This window comes from Miniopterus schreibersii (assembly GCF_964146895.1).
Source record: "Miniopterus schreibersii genome assembly, chromosome: 12".
NCBI lineage: Eukaryota > Metazoa > Chordata > Mammalia > Chiroptera > Miniopteridae > Miniopterus > Miniopterus schreibersii.
This window is the reverse complement of record NC_138112.1, coordinates 36,539,539-36,564,707: the sequence shown is the minus strand read 5'-3', so window position 1 is coordinate 36,564,707 and position 25,169 is coordinate 36,539,539. Positions and strand designations below refer to the sequence as shown.

Genomic DNA, 25,169 nt, shown 5'->3' with positions numbered 1-25,169 from the left:
GCTCTCTGGTATAATATAGCCAGAGGGGGACTTGATCATTTTGATAGCCCACAGAACATCACGTTGGACCATCACGTTGATGACATTATGCTAACTGGACCCACTGAGCAGGAAGCAGCAAGCATCCAAGATTTCCTCGGTAAAAAACACATGCATTCCAGAGGACGGGAGATAAACCCTGTGAACATTCAGGGACCTGATGCATGGATGAAGTTTCCAGGACCCTAATTGCCTAGGGCATGTTGAAATAGAGCTTTGAAAATGAGAGGCAGTGTTACAGGGAAACCCCGGTGGGCTTGGGGCTGCCTGTCACTGTAGCCAATTCAACGGAGGCAGGGTTGAATCATATAAGGTGTTTGTTGAGAAGACCGGCCAACCAAGAAGACAGGGAGCACATGAGCATTCAAAACCTGTCTTAAGGAGTGGCTTGAAGGATTGGGTTACATGGGGCAAACTGAGGCTGGGAATGGAATGCAGCTATGTGCAGTCCTGGAAGTCATTCTTTTGATTTTGGTTGCCTGGTGATGTCTAGATAAGGTGATATCTTAACCCTCTGTTCACAGCTGCTCCGTCTCCTTAATTGCTTCAGTCCAGGATCAAGGGGAGCGCAGGGTGCAAAGGCCCATGAGAAAGAAGCCTAAGGGGGAGAAACTTAAATCCCTGCTTACATAAGTATATGTGTTCTACAATTTTATAAGTAATCTAATTATATTTCAGATTAATTCAGGTGCTCAATCTTTGGAAATTATAAGTGCCTCTATCAATTCCAGTGGTGATAGCCCTGGCCACCATTATCTCCCAGCTATGATCACCTTCACCTCCCCTTGGCAATAAGGACCAGGCTTCAGCACAGCTTCTATCATATCTACTGCAGTAGGAGCCAGAGCAGCTCTAGCACCAGGTCTGACCTGACTGGAACCAGGGGGCTCTGCCTTCCCCAGTGACTTCCCAGAGCGGTCAATTATACAACTGCAGGTCATAAGGAATTACTGTCCAATGGAGAGGATTTTGGCTAATGAGAGAACAAGGGAAGGCACCCACAGAAAAGTGGCTTTCTTCTTCTCCCCCTAATGGATTGCTTTTAGATGCGCTGGTTCCACATGGCTTCTCTGGAAGTGTCCTCTGAGCAACCCCATTGAATATTCTTTTTTTTAAATTTTAAAGATGTTTTTATTGGTTTCAGAGAGAGGAAGAGAGAGAGAGAAACATCAATGATGAGAGAGTCATTGTCGGCTGTCTTCTGCACTCCCCCTGCTGGGGATCGAGTCCTACACCCAGGCATGTGCCCTGACTGGGAATCGAACCGAGACCTCTGGGTTCATAGCTAACGCTCAACCACTGAGCCATGCTGGCCGGGCCCATTGAATATTCTTGTGAAGATGGTGCCAGCTCAGTAAAGCACCACCTTGCAGGTGTTCTCCTGACTTCCCTGCCTGACTACCCCTTTTCCCTCACTCTTGCTTTCTTCCCAATAAAGCATCAGCACATAGGCTTTGCCCCAGGCTGGCTCTGTGTTCTAGGAAATCTAGGTTAGAAAAGAGGTGTGGTCAGAGAATAGAATATTTGAAATAGAAATTGTGGTGGGATTGAAGTTATTGTAATGACAAGGTCTCAACTACAACCATGGAAGGGCATGGCTTAGGTAGAATGGACAACGAGTTCATGGGGAAGAAAATATCAAGGAACTTAGAGCCCAGAGCACTGGATAATCATCAATGTGGGTGAGGAAGTCCCAGGAATGATGTTGGAGTGTTGGAGAGAGTGATCCAGGAGCTAAAATATTCAAAGCATGCGGGAGGGGGTAGAAATGCTACCCCCAAGTTACCAGAGGGATTGTGGATAGCACAGTCTTTTCATGTTATAGAAGCAAGGGCACTCGGAATAAGCAATAAGGAACATGGAGAACATGGAACTCCCCTCCAAGCCCAGTGACACAAGGGCTGTAGGCGAGCAAGCAAAGAAAGCAGTGTCTTCAGACGAGAATTCCATCGCAAAGCAAGAAGATGAAGAGAACATTCGTGAAAAAGGGGGAGGGTACAGAATATTCTAGATGAGTGACCTTGAGCTCAGGACATAGTGGAAAGGTTTCAGGAGATGAGAAGTTATAGCAGATGGGGTCAGAAAAGGTGAGGTGTGGCTGAATGGGGATTAGACCTGGGGAATGAGGGTGACTTGGGTGACTGCTACGTGCACAGGGCTGTAGGGCCCAATGAGACTCATCCTGACAGGCCCGAGGCAGAGAGTCACGAAGCAGCGGCAAGTGTTCGGGAGAGGATGGGTGTGAGCTCTTGCCCAGAGCGTGCACATTGGGAAGGAGCCTGGAGCACTGCTCAGAAAGCACGGAGGCCTCCCTCATGACTCCCATGGACAGGAGGCCTTTAGGAGAGCAGAAGTGTCCTCCTACTCCAGCTGAGTGGGCACACTGGCTGCCTGCTGGGCACAGTGACATGAGCACTGGATGTTCTCTTCCAGTGACATCTTGCAACTGCTGATGTCTGACTGGCCTGCCTGTTTTTGCACTGCCCTGGTTCTGCTTCCCGGCAGGGGACTGTTTTCTCTGCTTGCATTCGGCGTACGTCTACCTATTGCTAAGACACCAGTAAACCTAGGCAAACCTTCATATCCTTGTCTTTTCATCCCTGTGCCTATTTTACATAACTCTTTGATTCCTTATCTTCTTTTGAAAGGAGTCTATTTTTAATTACCAGGCACGTCTCTCAGAACCTACTGTTCTCTTTTTCTGTTACTCTGACTTTCATTTACCTTAATTGACTTTGTACGTTTTCTGAGCTTGTTCAGCCTGACAGCTAGCCCAGCCCGGTTCCCACTTTTCTCAAGCAGTGTACAAGCGCCTCTCCGCCTCTTCACTCTTCAGAAGGACTTGGTGACCTGTACACCGTAACCCGAGTTTATAACATTGTGCATTTTGTTTCTATTAATTAACCTCGATACCTTCCCTTCTTGTAATATAGATGTCCTCTCTGCTCAGTAGCGCCCACCTACTACTTTTCCACTTCTTTACTTACATTTTTCCATTTCCATAGTGCATCTGTCTCATCTTCTATCTAACAAATTACCCTACAAATTACCCTTACTTTCTACAAATATTTCCCACCTTCCACAAGTAACCTTCTACCTCTTATAAACATTTCCCATGTTTTACCTGTGTCTTTCTAGAATTTCCTTTTTCCCCAAGCCTATTCTGATAGCTTACATTTTGGGGTTTTGCCAAAATATCACTGCTCGACTCACAAAGTTTGGGCTGATCATTATATAAAACTTTAAATCAGTAATAATGCAAAGCAGTGTGTATCTTTTTCTTTTCTTTTTTGCTGTTTCTAAGTTTTTATTAACATGACTTTTTAAAAACAAGCATCCACACCAGTGTGGGGGTTGAGGGTGGGAGAAGAGGGGAGGGTTGTGCAGGGGAGAAGAAGTCTGCTCTATTGGTAATAAAGCTCCAGGTTCAGCCCCTCATGGATTTCATAGTTCCCAGAGAAATGTGGTCCTTAAAAATCATGTACCACTTCTTTAGTTCAATCTTGTTCCAAAGGGTAGTAGTTTGTGCTGTGATTCCCAGTCAGGGCAGGTATGGGAGGCAACCGATCAATGTTTCTCTCTCACATCGATGTCTCTCTCTCTCTGTCTCTCTCTCTCTCTCAAATCAGTAAAAACATATCCTCGGGTGAGGATTAAAAATAATAATAAAATAAAATGTCACTGTACAGGATGTTTATAGAGCATTATATACAGACGATACAGACGCTCCCAGCGCCCTGCCTGTACCTTCCTCAGACAACCGCCTCCGGACCTGAGGGCTGTTCCAGAACCACGGAAAGCTGTCTCACTCACCCAAACTCAGCAAGCTGGAAGTGCCGGAGGAGGAACATTTCCCGAATCAGCCCTCTGCCAATGACTGATGAGACCTGGTGTAAATGGCTCTAGCTCCCCCCTCTCTCTGGTGAGATGAGTCTGAGGCATGCTTTGCACCCTTTCCCAGCTGGTCTCTGTGGCAGTTGGCTTAGCAGCTTTCCCTTTTCTGGCGGCCTGCCCTTCCCTGTGTCACTTCCCTAACTCCCCTGCAGGTGGCGCCGGCATCTCCCAAATAAACTACCTGCACTGGAATCTTGCAGCCAGCCAGCTTTTGAGGGAACCCACACTAAGGCACTTTGCCTGGCTGGTGCAGAGACTGGCCTGGGATTGAGGGAGAAGTGGATACATGGATGGAGTGGAGGACAATTTGCTTAGAGACCAGCCTGAGAGTTTAGACTCGACCTCGGAGACCATTCATATGCTGAGTGATATTTGAGTATTTTTCTTACAATTTACTATTTTCACATTTGATGTATTAATTCCTAGGTTTCTACAAATATTTTATTTTTTATATATTTTTTATTGATTTCAGAGAGAGGAAGGGAGAGGGAGAGAGAGATAGAAACATCAATGATGAGAGTCATTGATCGGCTGCCTCCCATACGCCCCCTACTGGGGATGGAGCCCACAACCCGGGCATGTGCCCTGACTGGGAATCCATTTGTGACCTCCCGGTTCATAGGTCAATGCTCGAACACTGAGCCACACCAGCCGGGCCAAATATTGCAGTTTTCATTGAGTTCTGGCTAATAAAATCCTGCTGAAGTCAGAGGTTGCAGCCTTCTTATCTATTAGTTGCCTGTAAAAAGAAACTGCAGAGAGAGAAGTGTTATTAAGGTGTAAGACAGAGATGAAACTCAGAGCAATGAAACCCTTCTCAAGACCTTGTTAGAGAAAGATGAAGGCTGAGAATAGTAGTCACAAGACTATAGCTCTCACAACAGGATTTTTGTTTGTAGCCATCCTGTTCAATATTTTATTGTTTTGTAAAGTTACCTGAAAAGTCTCTTTTAAAACATTGGGTCTTCAAATTTTTAATATTATTTCCTGTGATAGGAAACCTCGAATCTCAAAGCATTGCATACTAATTGGTTGTCATGGGAAACTGCATAACTATGACTGGTGTCTGTAACTCCTAAAGTATATAAATAGCCTAAATCCCTTTGTTGTGCAGAGGAGTCTCAAAATTCCATATCTGACTCTTCTCATTTAGGCCCAGAGTAAAATTAATAAAGTCAGTGACTCTTTGTCCTAAGACAACACATTTGGGAGAATTAAATTAGAACTTTGATAAACCTATCGTCTTTCCTTTGCCTTACAGGCTTAGAAACCTGGATCAATCTTTTATAGAGGTATTTCCCTCTGCTACAAAAGTTCAGACACCTAGAATCATTTTTATGTGTGGATTCTTATTAATCAATTTCACAGAGACTTCTGTATTTTAAAAAAAGAATACCTAACTAGGTTTGTTAATTCAACTGGAACTCTTTCTGCAGAGGGGATTGACTGGATACTTATATTCTCTGTTCAGAGCACTTTTGCCCCATAGGCAGGTTACCTAAGGAATCAAATTATAATCAGAAGTTTGTCTGGCATGCATAACATCAAAACAAATGGAATTTGATCATTTGAGAGGTTAATGGCTTCACACTAAGTTAGGACGACACTCTTATCCTGCTCCCAGGACCAAAACATTTGATGAATTTTTTGGTCCAGAGTCCTCTCTCCCATGGATGATATTTAGATGGACCTTGATAGTGTGTGTCTCTATGATTTCTTTTTTCTTTATGCATGTCTAACCAATAAATCTCCCTGTAATGGACACTGTCTTTCTATAGTTATTTTTAATACATTTAAGTAGTCCAGAAAGGCATAGATTCTTAGCTATAGGTTTATGAGTACGATAATAGAGATTCTTGGGCACCTGAAAATTGAATGCATATTTTGTGTCCATAGAAATTTTCTCCAGAGAGGACTCATAGCTTTTATAATCCTCCCAACAGCTCCCTTCGTCTCTCATGGAACAAGAAGACCCCTGGAGTAGAGTCATGACTAGGGTCTGTTAGAGATTATGGCTCCTAGATAGGAAGAGTTTTTTTTAAATCATAAAGCTAAATAAAAGCCATACAATTTCATTCTTCATAAGGAAGTTAGTGTAGATTCATGATACATGTTTCATACATGAGCTCTGTGGCAAGAATGCATGAAATTTCATTCTGAGCAAGAAGCCCATTCTGTGAGCTCAGAGTGTAGACATGGCTGGCAACATGCTTGATGATTGATATGTGGGCTGTACTGAAATGGAGGAAAAGTCAACCCAGCTGTTAAAAAAGTACTGGAAGCAAATAAAAAATTTAAAACTGAATGTGAAGGGGCAGAGGGAAAGTGGAAGGGAAAAAACAAACAGAATAAGCAATTCAGTGATTCCCATGGAACAGCCCTCATGGCCTGTACTGGGTACACTGCAGCAGAATTGATTGGAGCTGGGAGAATTCCATCAAAATTCACCTAACTTTCAGTTCAAAGCCTTCCGTTATTTGAAAAGAGCTCTTCAGCTTCTCAATGCAGGGAAGTGCCACACAGTTCATAGAGGCTCTCACACAAGGTGCCTGGCTATTCATTACAGCGGGCAATTTGCCTTACGCCTTTTTCTCAACAAATAGCTACTCATCCACCTTAATTTAGCAGAGAGGATCCATTTTTTGACATCAGAATCTTCTCAAGAATTTCTATTAAAGAATATGCTTTTCATCCACATTAAGATGAAGTGCAAATCCCAGGCTATAAGTTTTGGAATGTCAACAGTTTGTCAAAAGATAAAAAATTAATCTTTAATATTATTTTATATGACAGTGTTATGCAAAGAGCCGAGGTCTGAGAAAACCTCAGCGTACGGCTTGCCGATTCCAAAGAAATAACCGAAGACTGGCTGTGAAAGACGTGGGTTTATTAGGACTTACGCACATGCTCACTGGTGGTGGCCGGGTGGTAAAGTTTTCCTTGCCTCTCAGGCTTTCTCAAGATGAGGTTATGTAGAGTACAGAAAACAAGGCATGCGGGGAGTTGGGGTGGGGGTTTGGGATGGACATGCTGGAGCACAAGCTGTGTGAGATGAAACGCTCTTTCTCTGCAGTTGTTGACAGTCTGGGCTCAATCTGGAAGCAATTTCTGTTTGGCCCTTTCTTGACCCCTGAGGAGCTGGCCAGGCTCCCAAGTTCTCACAGTCCACTTACCGATGGCCTAAATCATAGTCCCACAGGGTGGGGCGGGGAGGCGGAGCTTGGGAAGGGGCCCACATTCTCACTACCATACAGACAGTATTTTCAACTACTTCTCCAGAGGTTCAGGTGAGTCTGGGACTGTGTTTCAGGTGGGAGTGGGGGGGCCATCATGTGATAGAAGGGGGAGTGCTCTGGTACCAGAAGCCACCGGGCAGAGAACAACAGGGCCTTCAACCAACTGCTGAAGAGTATTAGGTTCCTAAAAAGGCAGGGCTGACGTCCTGGAGTAGACAGCAGCTCAGGCAGTTTCTAGTCCAGCCAAGCTCTCAGCCTCGCTGCTGTGCAGAAAGGTCAGAAAGATCTGCTGGATAACAAGGAACATGAGTTATGGAAAAATACCAGAATGCGTGGCAATGGAAAGAGTCAGGGGAGTCAGAAGACCTGTTCAGACAGAATGGTGTGACTACTGCACTAAAATAAGGGCAAATATCCAGGTGTCTGACCTGAGGGGGTGGCCATGTGATTGAAGGAGATTGGGAACTAGTGTTCTAGGAGGAAGAACCTGAAAGCTGGACGGAAGGGGAGTGTGATCAGAAAACAAGAGGGTGGACCTCAAGATTTCAAAGGTGGAGTCATTTAAAATTTTGTTTAGATTCTAAGGTATTTCCGTGAAAGTGTGCTCTGAAATGTCTCTAAAAATAGAAGCATTCCAAAGACAGAAAACAGAAATTCAAGAGTTTTCGGTTTCAGTATTGTTTTCAATTCTAGGGGAATTTTAATTTTCCAAGGAGTTTAAAAAAATTTTTTTTTAAATTCACATCAGGCCTTAATGGGAACAGGTAAGTAAGCCAGCAGAAGAGAGACGTTACCCAACATTGGAATGTAAGGATTACCACCCAATACTGGTAAAGAAGCTAGATTTCATCAAGAGTCAGAAAAAACAAACAACATGTGAGTAGGACAAATATCTCACAACAACTTTGGTCAGAGAAAGAATTTGTTGCAAACAATAGGATTTCAGTGAGGCCAGAGCCAGAGATACATTCAGGGTGGAGGGAGACAAGCAGAGGGACCTCTGTGATGGCCAGAGTCACTCCAGGCCCTCACAGGAAAAGTCTCTCTTACAGGGAGCTGCATCCAAGGTGCTAAGTCTCTCAGAGCTGAGGACTTGCAGCCTGAAGAGCCATAATCTAGAAGTAGGAGGGGCTAAATTGTCCATCAGGCTTGCCAGCTCAACTACCTGAGACTCTCAGGTTGGAATTTCCAATAGAGAGAACAAGAACTGAAAGACAATGTCCTTGCAATCTTCCTAGATATTGCAGGAATTCCTGGTAGTGAGAGGGATTTCCAGCTGGGAGTCCAGAGGAGTGGACCTGAGAGCCCCTCTGCCTGAATTATTGATTGAAGTGTGTGTTGCTAGAAAGGTCTAAAAGGCCTATGTTCTGAAACATTTCTTTCCCTTCCAGGCACACAGGAAGGTCCTGTCTTCCTGGTTTACCTTCCTGGACCTGCTGCTTCCTGCTGAACAACAGGCCTCATCTGCTTCCTGAGTTTACATTATGAGATCTGTTTTGAGAATTTCTAGCTAATATGACGTATATTCTGTTTAAGTCCTTCAGTGTGATTAATAACTGTATACACCATCAGCAATAGTATTAAAGATATATATTATGATTATAAATATAATAACTTAAAGAAATAAATGATCTATAATAATGTTTCCCCTTCTGTGATTCTAGAGAATCCTATAGGCTGTGTTAGTTCCTGGGTAGGGTTTTCCTCAGACTTATCTAATCCTTGAGCTGTATATGGTAGTAACAGTTCATGTGGCAGGCTTTTCTTTTCTTTCTTTTTAAAATGTTTTTATTGATTTCAGAATGTTTTTATTGAAGGGAGAGGGAGAGAGAGATAGAAACATCAATGATGAGAGAGAGTCACTGACTGGCTGCCTCCTGCATGGCTCCCTACTGGGGATGTGGCCCCCCCAACCTGGGCATGTGCCCTGACCGGGAATCAAACTGAGATCTCCTGGTTCACAGGTCGATGCTCAACCACTGAACCTCACGGCCAGGCTTCACAGCTTTTCTTGATGCCCTGAATGCCCAGGTAAAACTCTGAAAATCATCCCAGACCAGGATGTATTGACCTCTGCACTCTTGACATTTTGGGTTGGCTAATTCTTTATTGTGGGGAGTGGTCTTGTGCAGTGCAGGACATTTGGCAGTAACCCTGGTCTCTACCCACTAGATGCCAGTAGCACCCCTACCCCAGTTGGGACAAATGTCTCCAGACATTGCCAAATGTCCTCTGTTACGCAAAATAGCCCATCAGGCTTGCCAGTGCAACAACCCAAGGTTATTGAGAACCACTCTCTTAGACAGATCCACCTCCCTTCCCCTGGACACTTAACTGGTCATAAAATCCTGTCGAATATACCTTCTTGGGTTATCTCTCAAATCTATTCCCTCTGTTCTGTCTCCACTGTTCCTGGTCTCCTAAGGAAATGTTCAGGGGTGTTCTAATGTTTGGATGGAACAACCCTAGAGCAGGGTATGATCTGAGGTTGAGGCTGTAGTAGCTGATGGTGGCCATGGGGTGGTACTTACTCACCAACTCTGGAACCTGGGAGTGCACCCAGGGCCAGGACACAGCCTTAGGAGGAACTGGATGGAACTCAGCCCAGGACAAGTCAATGACACTATGCCCCTCTGTCTAGGAGTATCCACTGTGCACCAGGCACTGCAGAAAGTGCTTTACCCTTAACAATAACAATCATAGTTAACCTTAATTGAGCATTTACTCTGTGCCTGTCACAGGTTCTGTGCATTGTATAAATTATATCCTTGAATTCTCACAATACACCCATAAAATAGATGTATTTGTTCATTTATTATCTCATGTTATATATTAGAAAACAGATACAGAGAAGTTAAGAAACTTGAAAATATTCACATTTCATTCTTCTCCAAATGCTTAATAAATCCATTTAACTATTGAGTACCTACTTTGTGTTATTTATGCACTCTTATAGGTGTGAGGTAGTATTATCAACCCAATATTATAGGAAAGAAAGCAGATCTCAGAATGTGAGAGTTGTAGCCTAAGTTTGTACAGCTTGCCAAGTTGATATTTTAATTCAGGGCTATCTGTCTGATTCCAGCACCTTCCACTGCATCCATATTAGAACACAGAGAGAGGGACCCCCAGTCTGTGCCTCCTCCCAACCTGTCTGCTCTGCTGGTCTGCTACATAGTAAGACCCTCTCCTGCATCTACTGTGGGTCAGGCATTGTTCTGGGCATCTGAAGGTGAAATAGACACAGACCTGGTTTTCACGTAGCCTACAGCAGAGGAGGAGCGGGGTGGCAGGAAAGGCAGCTATTTAAAAAACTTACTCCAGAAATTATTAAGTACAGTTGTGCTCAATGCTAGAAAAAAGAAGCACGAACAGGAAGTTGTGAATAATCCAGCTTTGCATAGGAACTCAGGGTGGCTTCATGGGAAAAGATATTTAGGCGGAGAGTAGAAGACTGAATAGCAATTAACAGAACAGCAAGTCAAGGAAGAGCTGCCTATTGGAATGAAAAGGCCTGGAGGCTGGGAAACAACTTGGCACTAATGGTCAGAAAGCTGAAAGGTAGTAAGTTAGGATAAATAACAAAATCCTAACTCACAGAGGTAACCACAAAGTTTTCATGTACCTTGTCCTAAGTATTTTTGGTTACAAGCATGGATTCTGAAACCAGACAGCCTGCATTTGAATTCTAGCTCCTGCCCCATGTATTGATTGCATGACATTGGGCAAGTCCCACCTCCTCTATGCCTTTGTTTGTTTGTTTGTTTGTTTTTTAATCTTCACTTGAGGATATATTTATTGATTTGAAAGAGAGAGGAAGGAAGGAGAGAGAGAGAGAGAGAGAGAGAGAGAGGAACATTGATGCGAGAGATGGGAGATTGAACCCAAAACCTAGGTATGTGCCCTGACTGGGAATTGAACTTGTGAATCTGCAACCTTTTGGTGGACAGGATGACACTCCAACCGACTGAGCCATCTAGCCAGTGTTCTGTGCCTCCGTTTTATCATCTATAAAATGGGAGCAAAAATTGCCCCTATCCTTTAAGGCTGTGTGGGGATCAGAAGGGTTAATACATGTAAAACAATTAGAAGATCACCTGGTAAATGGCAATTGCTATTATTATTAAACAGTTTAGTACATAAAAATTTATATCCTACTCTCTTTTCACTTTCAAGTAAGCATCGCCCTATGACATTAAAACTTCTTCTTCTTTTTATTTTTTTATTGTTCCAGTCAACAAAAGGAAAACTTTATTGAGGCCCCAGGGTCATGGGGTTCAGGCAGAAGGCTGTCCTGAAGGCCCAAGAAGGTGGTGAAGGGGCCTTATTTAATCTCCTTGAGGCACAGATTGTTGGTGCCATGGCACTTCCCATGGCAGCGGACAGTGCGGGGATGGTGCAGGCAGGTGGCATAACACTTGTGTCAGATCATCTTACCACAGCTGCACTTCGGGCAAGCTGACAGACGGAGGGCTTGATGATGACACTGGGGCAGATGAGGTACCAAGTGCAGGGTGGACTCTTTCTGAATATTGTAGTCTGAGAGAGTGCGGCCATCCTCCAGCTGTTTGCTCACAAAAATCAGACACTGCTGGTCAGCCTGGATGGCCCCCCTATCTTGGATTTTAGCTTCGACACTCTCAGTGGTATCACTGGGCTCAACCTTGAGGGTGATAGTCTTGCTGGTCCGGGTCTTCACAAAGATCTTCATCTCTGTGTCTGCACGGGACACTTCTCTACTGCCTCATTGCATAGAAAGAAGACCAAAACTTCTTTTTAAATGTACACTGTGGCCCGGCCGGCGTGGCTCAGTGGTTGAGCACTGATCTATGAACCAGGAGGTCACCGTTCAGTTCTCAGTGAGGACACATGCTCAGGTTTTGGGCTCGATCCCCAGTGGGGGGCGTGCGGGAGGCAGCCGATCAATAACTCTCTCATCATTGATGCTTCTGTCTGTCTCTCTCTCCCTCTCCTTTCCTCTCTCTGAAATCAAAACATATTTTAAAAATATTAAAACATATTTTAAAAATAAATAATAAACATATATTGTGCAAGAGGATGCACGGTTGTAAGAGCATTGAGGAACTTCTGTCAGCTTACTAAATTAGCAGACTTCTGGATGGAAACCAAGATGATTTTTTTACACCACTTTGTGGTGTAGAAATGTTAAATATAATTTCACTTTATTCTAAGAATGAAGTTAGGAAAGGAAAGGAAGAGGTCAGAAGAAATGTCATTCCACCCCCAGTTCAGAAAACAGTTTTCTGGCTACTGTATTATAGTTAAGGTTTGCTGGCTGTCTATCTGTCCCAAATTTTGTACAAGTTTGGGGAAGAGATAAAGGCTAAGTCTTCAGTATTTATAACAGCACCAGCTTATAACATCATAAAGAGAAAAAAAACTTCATTTTACTCTTAAGGCCAAGCATCCCAAACCAGAAACTATTTTTATTTCCTCATGTTTCTTTATAGTCTTTATTTCTCGATATAAATATAAGTGTGTAATTTTTTGCATAGTCATCATTTTATCCACTAGCTGTTCGTCTAGCTTTAGATAGTCATGCTGTTGCTGATTTTTTCACTGTTATATATAATGCCCTGTAAACATTTTGTATAGTTACTTTTTTTTATCAATTCAGAAACAAGATTAGAGAGAATGAGAAGTAGGCAAGGTTTCTGGTAACTTTTTCTCTCTTCCAAATTTTTAGCAAGAAGCTCTACCTATTCCTCAGCCTCTATAGATACAATCTCTCTACTGTTTACTTAATGTCATCTGCATAATGAGTCCAAGTCCAACCTCTAGAATGAATCCTGACCATTAAGAGGGTTCATTTAAGCATCTGCAAATCAAGAGTCATTGATTAAAAAAACACTTATTGAGCATCAACCATGTGACAAGCAAAATATTAAAGGGGGCCCCTCCCAGACAAATATATGAATTCCTTAAGGTAGATAATATTTCCTAAACTTTTATCTGCGATTATGTGCATTAAACTAGTGATAGGTCCTTATTCCTAAGACTAAGTATTGGGAGAAATAAGCCAAAGACTAATGAGCCACTCTCCTCTGATAGAATAGCTTTGATGGAACAAGGCCAAAGATAAAGATTCTTCTTCAGTGGATAAGAGTAGTGGGAGTGAAGGGTGGTGCAAAGGATCCCCCAAAATATCTGAGCCCTGGTTACATGCAGGCCTAATGTGACTGATGTTACATCTATCCCATTTGAAGAAGTCACCTTTTGGCCCAGTCTTTCTTCTCTAGCTCTTTCTAGAAAAGAGAAATTTAGATCCATGCAGCTGAGTTAGGCCTAGGAATAGCCATTAACCTGTACTGACCCTTGTGGAAAGGTACCTGCATTCATCCACATCAAGGTAAAGTACAAATAATAAGCCAGTGTATGTACCCAAAGCTACCAAGTCAGGTCTTTATGGTCTTGTTCTTAAATATAAACATGACAAAGATAACCAGACATTTGAAGAAAGCCTTCAAGATAAAAGAGAATGACCAAGATAAAATAGTAACATATTATTTATAAAGGAACGATCAGCCCTGGCAGGGTGGCTCAGTTAATTGGAGTATTGTCCCGATACGCCAAGGTTGCAGGGTCGATCCCCGATCAGGGCACATACAAGAGTCAGCCAGTGCTGTTCCACATAGATGAGCGGAGCAACAAGTCGCTGTTTCTCTCTCTCTCTCCCTTCCTCTCTCTCTCTAAAAGTCAATAAACAAAATTTATAAATAAATAAGTAACTAAAGGAGCAATCAGAAGTGAACAATGAACTCTTAGATATTAAACATATTTGCTAAATTTTTAATGAGCTCAATAGAAGGTTAGAAGATAAATTCATGTGCATCTCCTAGGTCGGAGAACACAGGATATGAGAGAATGATAACAGAAATAGAAGATTAGTCTAGGAAGTACAACTTCTAATAAAAAAGGTCTCCTTCAGAAAGAAAACCAAAGGCAAGAAATCATTAAAGAATAAGGATGAGAGATTTTCCTGGATGTTAAAGACCAAGTCTCCAGATTAAAGGGGCCACCAATTTTCCAGTATAAAGAATTAAGAGACCCACATGTAGACACGTTCTTGTGAAATTTTTAGAAAACTAAGGATAAAGAGAAGATTCTCAAAGCTTTGGGGGTGGGGAGAGAATAGGGAAAACAGATGCCTTCCAAAGAATACTTTTAATCCATAATTTTACATCCAGCCAAACAAAATCAAGTGTGGGATAGAATAGAAACATTTTCAGACATGCAAGGAATTGTATCTCTCATTCTGTGGTTCCCTGAAGCAAAAGTTTATATACAGACTCTTCTGGAAGTTGGGACCGATACACAGGCCTGTGAGTCCCTCGATCCAGCTGCGGAGTTCTGCCTTCTGGGTCACAGAGCATAAGAGGGGAAATGGGGAAGCCAGGACAGGGATGCATTACTGAGCTGTCCACCACAAGCGACTAGTTGCTCTGTTCCATGTGCTCATCTTAGAGCCTTTATGAAATGCAACCGAATTTTAGCCATCCAAAGAAAGAAAGGGGGAAACATTTACCTACTGAATACAAATAGAAAATAGCCCGGCCGGGTGTGGCTCAGCGGTTAAGCATCGACTTAGGATCCAGGCAATTAGGGTTCGATTCCCTGTCAGGGCACATGCTTGGGTTGCTGGCTGCAGCCGATCAATGACTCTCTCATCATTGATGTTTCTATCTCTCTCTCTCCCTTTCCTTTCCTCTCTCTGAAATCAAGAAAGATATACTTAAAAAATAAAATAGTTATCATTTCTTTATTTGACAAAGCTTCCCATGTCCTTCAAGTATATCAAGTAGGCCTAATTAGTTTAAAATTTCTGTTTTGTAAGGAGAGGAAACACATCCTCAAGGTATTCCAGGAACCCACTGCGATAACTCAAAGCCATTTCTAGGTTTTAAAAAAAGTCTTTTAAAATTTAAACACTTGGAAGGTAGAAGAAAGGCCTTTTGTTGAATCTGTTCAACAATTCCTGATACTGAGATGGTTGCCTGACTTCTTTTGGCCACTTTCGAACCAAATAAGTAGCTCCAGTATCAACTAAAAAATTAATTTGTTCCCCACTGTCAATTGTACCCAGGATTCCTGTGGGGAAATAACAATTGTTTTTTTCCCGCTCCCTTTTTAAAAAATGTGTTTTTTATTGATTTTAGAGAGAGAGGAAAGGAGAAGGAGAGAGAGATAGAAACATCAGTGATGAGTCATTGATTGGCTGCTTCCTGCACGCCCCCTACTGGAGATCAAACCTGCAATCAGGGCATGACTCTGACCAGGAATCCAACTGGTGACCTCTTGATTCTTGCTTGGGTCAACACTCAACCACTGAGCCACACCAGCCGGGCTGGCCTCTTTTTAACTCATTCAGAAATAACCAACTTTAGAATAACCTATTTTCTTCTTATTTCTTTAAAAATATATCCTCATACCTTATACCTTGTATTACCAAAACCATACAGTTTTTTTCAATTACAATTCTTAATTCTTAGAAACCGTAATTTTTAGTCACAGCTAGCATTCTTTAGATTAGCAAATTTATGAATACATTTTATAACTTCTAGAAACAGGTTTTTTCATTCGCAAATACACTCATGTTTTTAAGAGACATAACAGACATAATATGAACCTTTTTTTGGTAAACCCAGGCAAAACAAATATTTTTATGTTAATAATGCTAAAAGACATTAACCAAATTTAAACCACCTTTAGTATAAAATATTTTCCCAGACTGCATGATCCTAAAAAAGTACACATTTGGGGATTTTTTTTTATCATACACATAAATGATATTACTAATAATTGTAGAGAAGGCAAGATTTTTCATTTGTCCTTGTCAACTTTTAAGAAAGCTGAAGTGGGGAAAAGGGAGATATCAGGAATGATTTACTTTAGCTGCTTGAGTTTTTATGGGTCACTTTTCCCCTTCACATTGAAGGGGCAGTCACCCCTGCTGCTCCCACAGCCTACACAAGTTCCGGACAAAGCAGCAAATCTAATCTGAAACTGAAAGTATATCTCTCCCCCAAATAAAAAGGCCAGAGCACTGCTTTCTCAGGCACTTCTGTCAGAAACTGAACAGGACCAAATCACGAAGTACCTGCAGGAAATCAGGTACCTAATAACTCAATTCTGTTCTCTGAAGGGGAAGGGTCTCTGAATGGGAGGAAATCAGGAAGGGCCCCAGAGGAGAGACTGGTGTTTGGATGGGACTGGGAGAATATCTGAAGATTGGGGTGATTGCTATAGTGGCAGTTATATCAAGAGCCAAAGCCACAAAATCATTTCTGTATAAGAAATATTCTGGGTAGGGAGGGGAGGTCAGACCTGGCGAAAAGGAAAACATATTGAAGGACAGACTTACTGTCTATCCATCCTTTTTAAATTTAAAAACTCAATCTTAGATTGTGCAATTTGTATCGCAGGATCCTGAGGCAGCACTGTGGGTCCCTGTGTCTCATGGTCCCTTGTGCAAAATGGCCCTCCCTCTTCCTATGGTTAGTCGAGCCTAGATCTTCAGGTCAGAACAGGAGTATACTTAATTTTCCCACTCCCCCACACCAACTTCTAATTTTCCTCCTGTTAGAGGTGCAGCCCAGAGGCCCCAGAGAGGTCTTATTCTACAGCCCCCTGAGTCAGTGGGAGAGGGCTGTCCCCAACCTCGATCCTTGTCTTCTCATATAAATGAATTTATACAAGAGACCTGATTGTGTTGTGAAAAGCCAATTTTATTAAAGCAATTGAAGCAAGCACCTTTATCAAAAAAGCAAAGAGCGAGTCAGATAAGGGTCTGAGTTGGATGGTGGTCCAAGGCGTTTTATACCCTCCTGTCTAGGTCTCAAAATTCCTCTGCTGAAACCGTTTTTACTTTGTTGTGGCCTTCCCAGAATTCATGGAAATCACTTGGCAATTTTATCTTGCCAAGCCCTGAGACTGCTGGCTTCTCTGTTTAGGGAGTAAAACTGCCCTTTTTTCCTTTCCCCTCTCCCACTCCCTTCCTGCATTCTCTCATGCATTCTCTCATTAGGGAGGCTTTTTTTTCTTTTTTTTTTTCTTTCTTAATCTTTATTGATTTCAGAGAGAGGAAAGGAGAGGAAGAGAGAGAGAGAAACATCAATGATGAGAGAGTCATTGATCGGCTGCCTCCTGCACAACCCCCACAGGGGACCGCAAGGCGGGCTTGTGCCCTGACCAGGAATTGAACCCCAATCGCCAAGGTCATAGGTCGATGCTCGACCACTGAGCCACGCCCGGCCGGGCCAGGGAGGCTTTTAACCATTAGCTCTCAAGTGTCCTTGGCTGGGGAAGATAAAGGCTTGTTATGTACAAGCTGACTGCAAACTGCCACCCTGTTTGGCCTTGTTTTAACTTTCCTGTCTCAGTTTCCTCATTCCACTTGCCCTGGGATTTTCCCAGCTCCTTACTGCCCTGTAACACTTCCAACCAAGAAACCCCAAAAGCTTCCATGCATGTTAGCTCTCCCTGACTGAAGTAAAAGTTGACAACACTGAGAGATATTCTGAAGTATTGACTTGAGTTTGAGTCCCAGATTAACAAAACTTTACGAAGAACTTAAAAAAAACACACACATTTGTGGCCTCTATGTGGGCCTGGGTAGGGACTGTGGCAGGAAACTGAAAGCAGCCACAACCCCAGCTTGGGAGACAAGGGCGGGCATTAAAGCTCTTGGGTTACTATCCCTCACTGGGGCTATTGGACTGATTTTTCTTATGCTGAGACGTGCCTTAGAGGATTATGGTGTTTACTGACCCTTGTTCTTCCTGATATTTTACACCATCTCTCCCATTCCCCATTTCATTGCCAAAGGGCAACATATGACTCTGATGCAACAAGCAGTGCCTGTCAGGAACTAGTATGCTTTTTCACTACTGGAATTGCTGTTTCTGCCTTTGGGTTTCCTGTTATCCTTGCTCCTGTGGCTGTGATCAAACGGGGAGCCTGTGGCCTTGTGCTGGCAGGCAATGCAGTCATTTTCCTTACAATTCAAGGTCAAGATTTTTTCCTTGTATTTGGAAGAGGAGATGATTTTAGCTGGGAGCAGTGGTAGCACTACATTCTGATAAAGTGCATTTAATTTCTTAAAATTTATACTATATATGTGTGTGCACATGTGACCTTTTGCTATGAAATTCAACATGTTGGGTTTTTAAAATATTTTTATATCATATCCACTTTAAGGAGGACTACATGAGAAAGATTTATTTTATTACCAGCAAATAGACTGCTCCATTTACTCCAGTAAATTAAGTTATTTAGCTGTTCGTGTAGTCATGGTGCTCTCAGGAAATACATTAACACGGTTTTGTAGCCAGCTGCTCACGTATGCAGTGCATCTACACCTTTTGCCTGGGAATGTGCTTGAGCAGGAGCAGGTCTCAGTTCTGCTCAGGATTTCTAAGATACACTTGTGGCCCAGAGGTGGCTCACTCTTTGAATGGTAGACCCTTGCTTCTCAAAGTGTGGTCCATAGACCAAGAGCACTGGCATCTCCTACGCACTTATTACAAATGCAGAACCCGAGATCCCACCCCAGACCCAGTGCATTTTGATGAGATCCCAAGATGAAAAGCGCTGTCATAGAGGACTCAGATCACATGCAGCTAGCTTCCTTTTCTTCCCTTTGCTGAACCCTTCACCTCTCTGGGTGCCACCTATTCATTTGGGAAATTTCTTCACTTGCCCTCAGGCTGAGGCCCAGCCTAGTTCAGACTCTCGTGGGTATTTGGTTTGGCTGGGAGCAGTGGGAGCGTTCCCAGCAGTTCTGACTTGCCCTTGCCTCCTTTCTGAAGAGACATGGAACCAAATACACAAGCAGAGGGTGAGCTGCTTAATTTTACTTACATATTGATGTATTTATTATCTTCTATGTCATGTACAACTTTTTATATATATAATAACACTTTAGGCCACTTTTATTTTATTTTTTAAATATATCTTTCTTGATTTCAGAGAGAGGAAAGGAGAGGGAGAGAGAGAGATAGAAACATCAGTGATGAGAGAGTCACTGATCGGCTGCCTCCTGCACGCCCCCCACTGGGGATGGAGCCCGCAACCCGGGCATGTGCCCTGACCGGGAATCGAACCCCGATCACCTGGATCCTAGGTCCATGCTCAACCGCTGAGCCACACCTGGCCAGGCTAGGCCACTTTTAAGTGAGTCATTAGGAATACATATCATGTTGGATCCTATAATTACAGTTTTTCTAGCTCGACTTTATGTCCAAGACCTATTGAGAAAGGAACATATGGGAATTAGAAATATTTGATCAGAATAGTAGAAGCAGTGATTTTCGAGTGTTGTTAATGTGTGATAACTGACATACATTCAAAACACTGACCCTTTAAGTTTGTAATCTGAGTAATTAGCATACCTCCTCATATTCTGGAATCATACTGGGACAAGAAGATAAAAGTGATACCTAAAAGGACAGTATGCAAAGTTATATTTTATTTTATTTTTTATTTTATTTTTAAATAAATCTTTATTGATTTCAGAGAGAGGGGAGGGGAGGGAGAGAGAGAGCTAGAAACATCAATGATGAGAGTCATTGATTGGCTGCAGCCTGCAACCAGAGCATGTGCGCTGACCAGGTATCGAACCCTGATCGCCTGGATCCTAGGACGCTTAACCACTGAGCCACGGCCGGCCGGGCTGCAAAGTTATATTTTAATCTCGTGCATGATTTTATGTTTTCAATGTTCTCTGTACATATAGAATTCTTGAAGTTACTATTTCCAATATGTATATTAGAAAAATTATATAGACACTTTATAATTTTAACCACCATTTTTAATAACACTTGCACTTATTGTATTGCAATAAATTTCACTTTAAATACACACACACACACACACACAAATACATCTTTGAAAGGACTTATAGTAATTTTCTATGGGGGAGTAAAATGTCAGGGCCTGTGAAGGGCCCACTAAAATGTGACACGCAGCTCTGCCTCCAACCAGGATTGTTTCTTTACCTACCAGCTCCCTACCTAAGGCCAGAGGTCAGATTCACTCCTCCCTGCGTGCAGGACCCAGACAGAAATCCTGGTTAGCTGTGCAGAAAACAGTATAAATAGGAGCCTGGACTTCCAGATTTGAAGTAGGGACAGTCATTGGCACACTCGCAGTGAAACAAATGCTCACACCTCACTTTCATTATTTTATATTTATTTGCAGTTACCTTTGAACTTGGAGATGACCTGTCTTCAGGCCATAGCAGTTCTCTTTTTGTTCCTAACTCAGGGGCTAATACAACAGGTAACATATATCATTCCCTCCCACCCCCATCCTGCTAGCCTTGCTTTCTCCTCACATCTTTGAAACTATCAAGTTCCTACAGTTGAATATGAGGCTAAAGCCAGTTAGAGAGCATGGATCTGAAAAGATTTTTTTAAATATCAGGAAACAAAACAGACTAACAAAGCCTAGTTTTTTCTTTTTACACTACTCATGGTATAATAAGGCTGTCTTCATGTGTGTACCATACATGAGTCCTATGACAGGACCATGTCAAATTTCATGCTGAGCAAGAAGTGCACACCGTGGGCTCTGGGCAGCATCCAACACATGCGAATGGGTCAAAGAACACCACCTCTTCTTTACAGGTGACCGGTTGGGCACAGAAAGCTGATTCATGTAAGTTAGACATGGCTTACAACTCATTTGATGATCAGTATGAGGGCTGTACTGAAGAAATGGAGAAACAAGCACCCCAGCTGTTAAAAAAAGAACTGGAAGTGAATAAAGAATTAAGAGATGAATGGAAAAAGGCAGCAAAACGATGGGATGAAATAAAGAACCAAATAGACTCTTCGAAACACCTCACTGATTTCCAAGGAATAGCTCTAGTGGCCTATACTGGGAACGTTGCAACAAAATTTAACAAAGCTGTAAGAGAATTCCGTCAAAATCCAAGTAACTTTCAGTTCAAAGCCTTCCATTATTATTTGACAAGAGCTCTGCAACTTCTCAATATAGAAAATGAGTGTTACACAGTTTATAGAGGCTGTGGAACAAAGTTTGATTATCATGGGGGAGGAAATGTACGTTTTGGCCAATTTACCTCATCTTCTTTTTCTAAAGAGGTAGCTATGTATTTTGGAGGTTACATAACACTGTTTACCATCAGAACCTGCTTGGGTGTTGACATTTCAAAATTCTCTTTCTATCCAAATGAAATGGAAGTGCTAATTCCAGGCTACGAGGTGTTTCAGCAGGTCATCAAAAATAACGATAACATTTCACTTAACAGTTCCAAAAAATTTAAGAGTAACTACAATTGCTTCTACAGTTCCACTAACAATTTCAACAGCTCAGGTGAGTCGGGACTGTGTTCCAGGTGGGAGTGGGGAGGCATCATGAAACAAAAGAGGGTGTGCTCTGCTGCCAGAAGCCACCAGGGTAGAGAACAATGGGGCCTTCAACCAACTGCTGAAGAGTATTGGGTTCCTAAAAAGACAGGGCTGATATCCCGGAATAGTGAGCAGGTCAGGAAGTTTCTAGTCCAGCCATGCTCTCAAATTCCCTGCTGTGCAGAAAGGTCAGAAAGATCTGCTGGGCACCAGGGAACATGAGTTATGGGAACTACTGATATATTAGGGAGTATAAGAAAGGTTTAGGGAAGTTGGGAGACCTGGTCCCAGGCAGAACAGTGTGGCCACTGCACTAATCCTCCCAGGAGATGAGGGCACCTGAACTGAGTCAGTGGCCGTGGTGACCAAGGGAGGTGTTCTCCGTGAGGTGTTCTAGGAGAAAGTGAGTGAAAGCTGAGTGAAAGAGGAGTGTGGTTAGAAAACAGGATGGTGGATTTTGAGATTTCCAGTGTGGGTAGTTTAAGGGTTCTGAGTTGGTTGGAGGACATTTCCATAGAAGCAATTGACTAGATTGAAAATCAGGTGAATAGTATTGGAGCTGACGAGATCAAAGAGCTGAAAGGTTTTGCACAAATGGGTCATATAGTAGACCACATGCACAAGGATGATACCTAGACTGATGAAGGTTAGAGATGGTGAAACCAGAGGACACAAACCTCAGTGAAGGCATATCAGTAATGGCTGGAAGGCTATTACCTGTCCAGTCCTGTGATGGGTGAGAAAGTACCACCAGGGGCTGCCTCCATTTACCCAACCTTTCCCAAGGTGTCCTGGCTCTCAGGTTTCCATGCATTTACACCCATCTTTCCTTTGGCCTGAAATCTCTGACTTTGTGTCATATTTCATCCTATCTAAGACACTGTCAATTTAGTAATTACCTTTCAAGACCTAGCGCAAATATCACTTCCAATCATAAGCCTTCCTTGATACTCTCAGGCAAAATGAAAGATTTTACCATGCTCCTTACTACAGGTTTGGGGTCAGACAACCTCAATGGTAATCTGCTGCTTGTTCTGTGAATTTGGGCAAGTTACCTGAGCGATCTGTGTCTCAATTGCCTCATTTGTAAAATGAGGATACAAATAGTACTACCTCAGTAGTGTGCCTGTGAGAATTAAAGAAGTTCTTAACTTTTTGCCTGGCACGTAGATATTGTTCAACAAATACTGCCTCTTTTTTTCCCCATGGAGAACATTGTAGGTATCTCAGCCATACACTCACCATTTCTATGATAATTTGCTTACAGTCTGGTGATCTCTTTAATGCCATAGACTTTGTCTTCCTGTCCCCTCTGTACCCAGGGCCTGTCATTAATGCCTGGCTTGAGTCAGGGCTCCAGGATTTGTTGCTTAAGTCAGTTAAGTTTTGTTGAGATGCCAGGGTCCAGCCAGAAGTGGATCTGAGCTGCAGAGGGACTGAGTATCCAACAAGTTTCAACCAAATTAGACTTTATGTTCTGAAAGGCTACTGGAAACGAGAGAAATGTTTGGGGTAGAAATGGACCACAACTTTTACATGTAGAAACTCTGAATTTAGATCAAACCAAATAAAAACAGGATAGCCAGGCAAACAGTCCAGCAAAGGAAAGCTGCTGCCCCCCATCTCAGGCCCAGTGCTTGACGTTCAGTCAGATTCGGGCAGGCTGAGCTGTGAACCTCAGGAGAGGAAGCCAGATCCCACCCAGAGACAGAACTCCAGTTAACACTAGTTGGTGGAGAACGGAGTATATGTGTTGCCGTAAAAGATGAATGTTCATGAGATCCAGACCTGGAAACGTATTCCTAAGGCGACAAAGACAAGCATGGAGGGGCTGCCACAGTGGCCAGGGGCTGTAGGCTGCAGGTAGGGAAAGCCTTCCTTACCGAGTCACCTGTAGCTGGGAGCACAGGGGCCTAAGAAGTGGCGATGGGAGGGTCTGAGCGGCCCATAAGCCTTAAGAACTCAGTCCCTCAAGGTGGCCTTAAATTCAGAGACCCCAAAGGATGTGTTCTCACAGTCCACCCTCTCTCTGGTATTCCTGAGTACTTCAGGAATCCCAGAAAGGCGAAAGGAGAATCTAACTGCTGCAAAGTATAAGGAACTCCTAGAGCCTACCCTCTTGGTTTTTTGACCCTTGGGATAAAACTTGAAAAGTTTGGGAAGCCCATGTCTTACGAAACACTATAGATGAACCTTTCCTTCTCTTCCTCCCATTGCAGGAATGAGAGGAAGTCCTGCATTCATTCTGCTGCTGCCGCCTGGCCTCCTCGCGCTGCTGTTCCTGTAGAGTGTAACCTTCCCCTGCCTGGTGCCTGGTTCCGCACGGGGTATTAGGAAGGGAGGAACACAGGGTCATTTTGTGGCTTATGTTAGTACTCATGTCCCCCAAGACATCTAAGGGATCTACTGGGTCTGTCTGCAACAGTATGCTTTCTGTCTTCAAATGTACTACCTGAGATAAGTCCCTAGTCTCTCGGCACTTCACTATGATTAAAAAGCAATGCTTTGACACACTGTCAGCAGTAACAGTCTTTAAAATGCAATTTAATTTTGATGAATGTTGTAATCTAAAGAAATAAACCATTTATAATCACACCTTGCTTTTCTGTGACTAGATATTACTACAAGTTGTACTATTTGCCCAGGACATTCTCCCAAGGCATTAGATGTGATGCTGGCATTTTCACAGTTGAGAGGGTTCCTGTCTTAAACTTCTCACAAATATCCTTGAAGCCCTGATTGATTGAGCCAAAAATACAAGAGCTGTGTTAACAAAACCCTTCTCTCTATGCCACCCCACCAGAAATTCAAGCAGTTACCAAACCAATTCTCTTTAATACTAGCTCCCTATTGATTGGGGAAGTATTTTTTTAAATAAGACCAAAAAGCACAAACTATAAAGAAAAAAATTTTGACATAGTAATAACAATGTAGCTCTAATGTATTGGGTGCTTACTATATATCAGATACACGTTGTTCTAAACACTTTACATGGTTAGTCATTTAGTCTCATAATAACCCTATGAGGTAAGTTCTATTTTTTTCTAATTTTATTATCGAGGCACTGAGGTTATGTAATTCATGTCAAAGAATAAAACAGAGGTAAGAAACAGAGGAAGGGAATAGACCAGGGAAAGGGAGGGGGTGAAGTGTTAAGAGGGGTTATTCTAATTAAGCAATGAAAACTAGTACTCCTGGTAGGATAGAGCCCATAGGTCTGCACATAATTGGCTACAATAAATCCCTAAATTCTTTGCTAGTTAAAATCTGGCATACAGCCCTGGCTAGTGTGGCTCAGTGGGTTGGACGTCTTCCCCATGCACTGAAAGGTTGCTGGTTCCTTTTCATGTTGGGACACATGCCCAGGTTTTCGGCTCAATCCCTGGGAGGGGGCATGCAGGAGACTGCCTATAGATGTTCCTCTCTCACATCAATGTTTTTCTCTCTCTTTCCCTCTCCCTTTTTCTCTCTCTAAATTAAAAAAAAAAAAAAGCATCTGGCATACAGGGATCATTAAAAATTTATGATTGCTGATCAACTTCAGCAGAAAGAACCACTTTGATGAAATAAAGCATTCCATTTTATGTCTGTTGATCTCCTAGGTGAA

The 25,169-nt window shown here is 42.7% G+C and overlaps 1 protein-coding gene and 1 pseudogene across 3 annotated transcripts; both read left to right on the top strand.

Annotated features, from left to right (window-relative positions):
* The first annotated feature begins 1,897 nt into the window (after positions 1-1,897).
* Positions 1,898-18,255, top strand: LOC308565008 (leptin receptor gene-related protein pseudogene; annotated as a pseudogene). The gene is made up of 2 exons: positions 1,898-2,034; positions 17,818-18,255. The product of its transcript is annotated as a leptin receptor gene-related protein pseudogene (transcript).
* LOC308565094 (T-cell ecto-ADP-ribosyltransferase 2-like) lies at positions 16,204-24,157 on the top strand. 2 transcript variants are annotated; one of them, XM_081153898.1, is made up of 4 exons: positions 16,204-16,301; positions 20,388-20,468; positions 20,816-21,527; positions 23,782-24,157. In XM_081153898.1, the coding sequence occupies exons 2-4, from the start codon at positions 20,406-20,408 to the stop codon at positions 23,847-23,849; spliced, it is 843 nt and encodes a 280-aa protein (XP_081010024.1). In that variant the 5' UTR covers positions 16,204-16,301; positions 20,388-20,405; the 3' UTR covers positions 23,850-24,157. The 2 variants fall into 2 exon arrangements, with proteins under 2 accessions (XP_081010024.1, XP_081010025.1); XM_081153899.1 differs by lacking the exon at positions 16,204-16,301 and adding an exon at positions 18,978-19,026.
* Positions 24,158-25,169: the final 1,012 nt, after the last annotated feature.

What these genes read in the sequence shown, in the direction of transcription:
- LOC308565094 (XM_081153898.1), top strand. Translation starts at nt 20,406, where the DNA reads ATGACCTGTCTTCAGGCCATAGCAGTTCTCTTTTTGTTCCTAACTCAG. An exon ending in CTCAGGGGCTAATACAACAG is followed by an intron (nt 20,469 to 20,815) that starts GTAACATATATC and finishes TCTTCTTTACAG; the next exon opens with GTGACCGGTTGGGCACAGAA. An exon ending in TAACAATTTCAACAGCTCAG is followed by an intron (nt 21,528 to 23,781) that starts GTGAGTCGGGAC and finishes CTCCCATTGCAG; the next exon opens with GAATGAGAGGAAGTCCTGCA.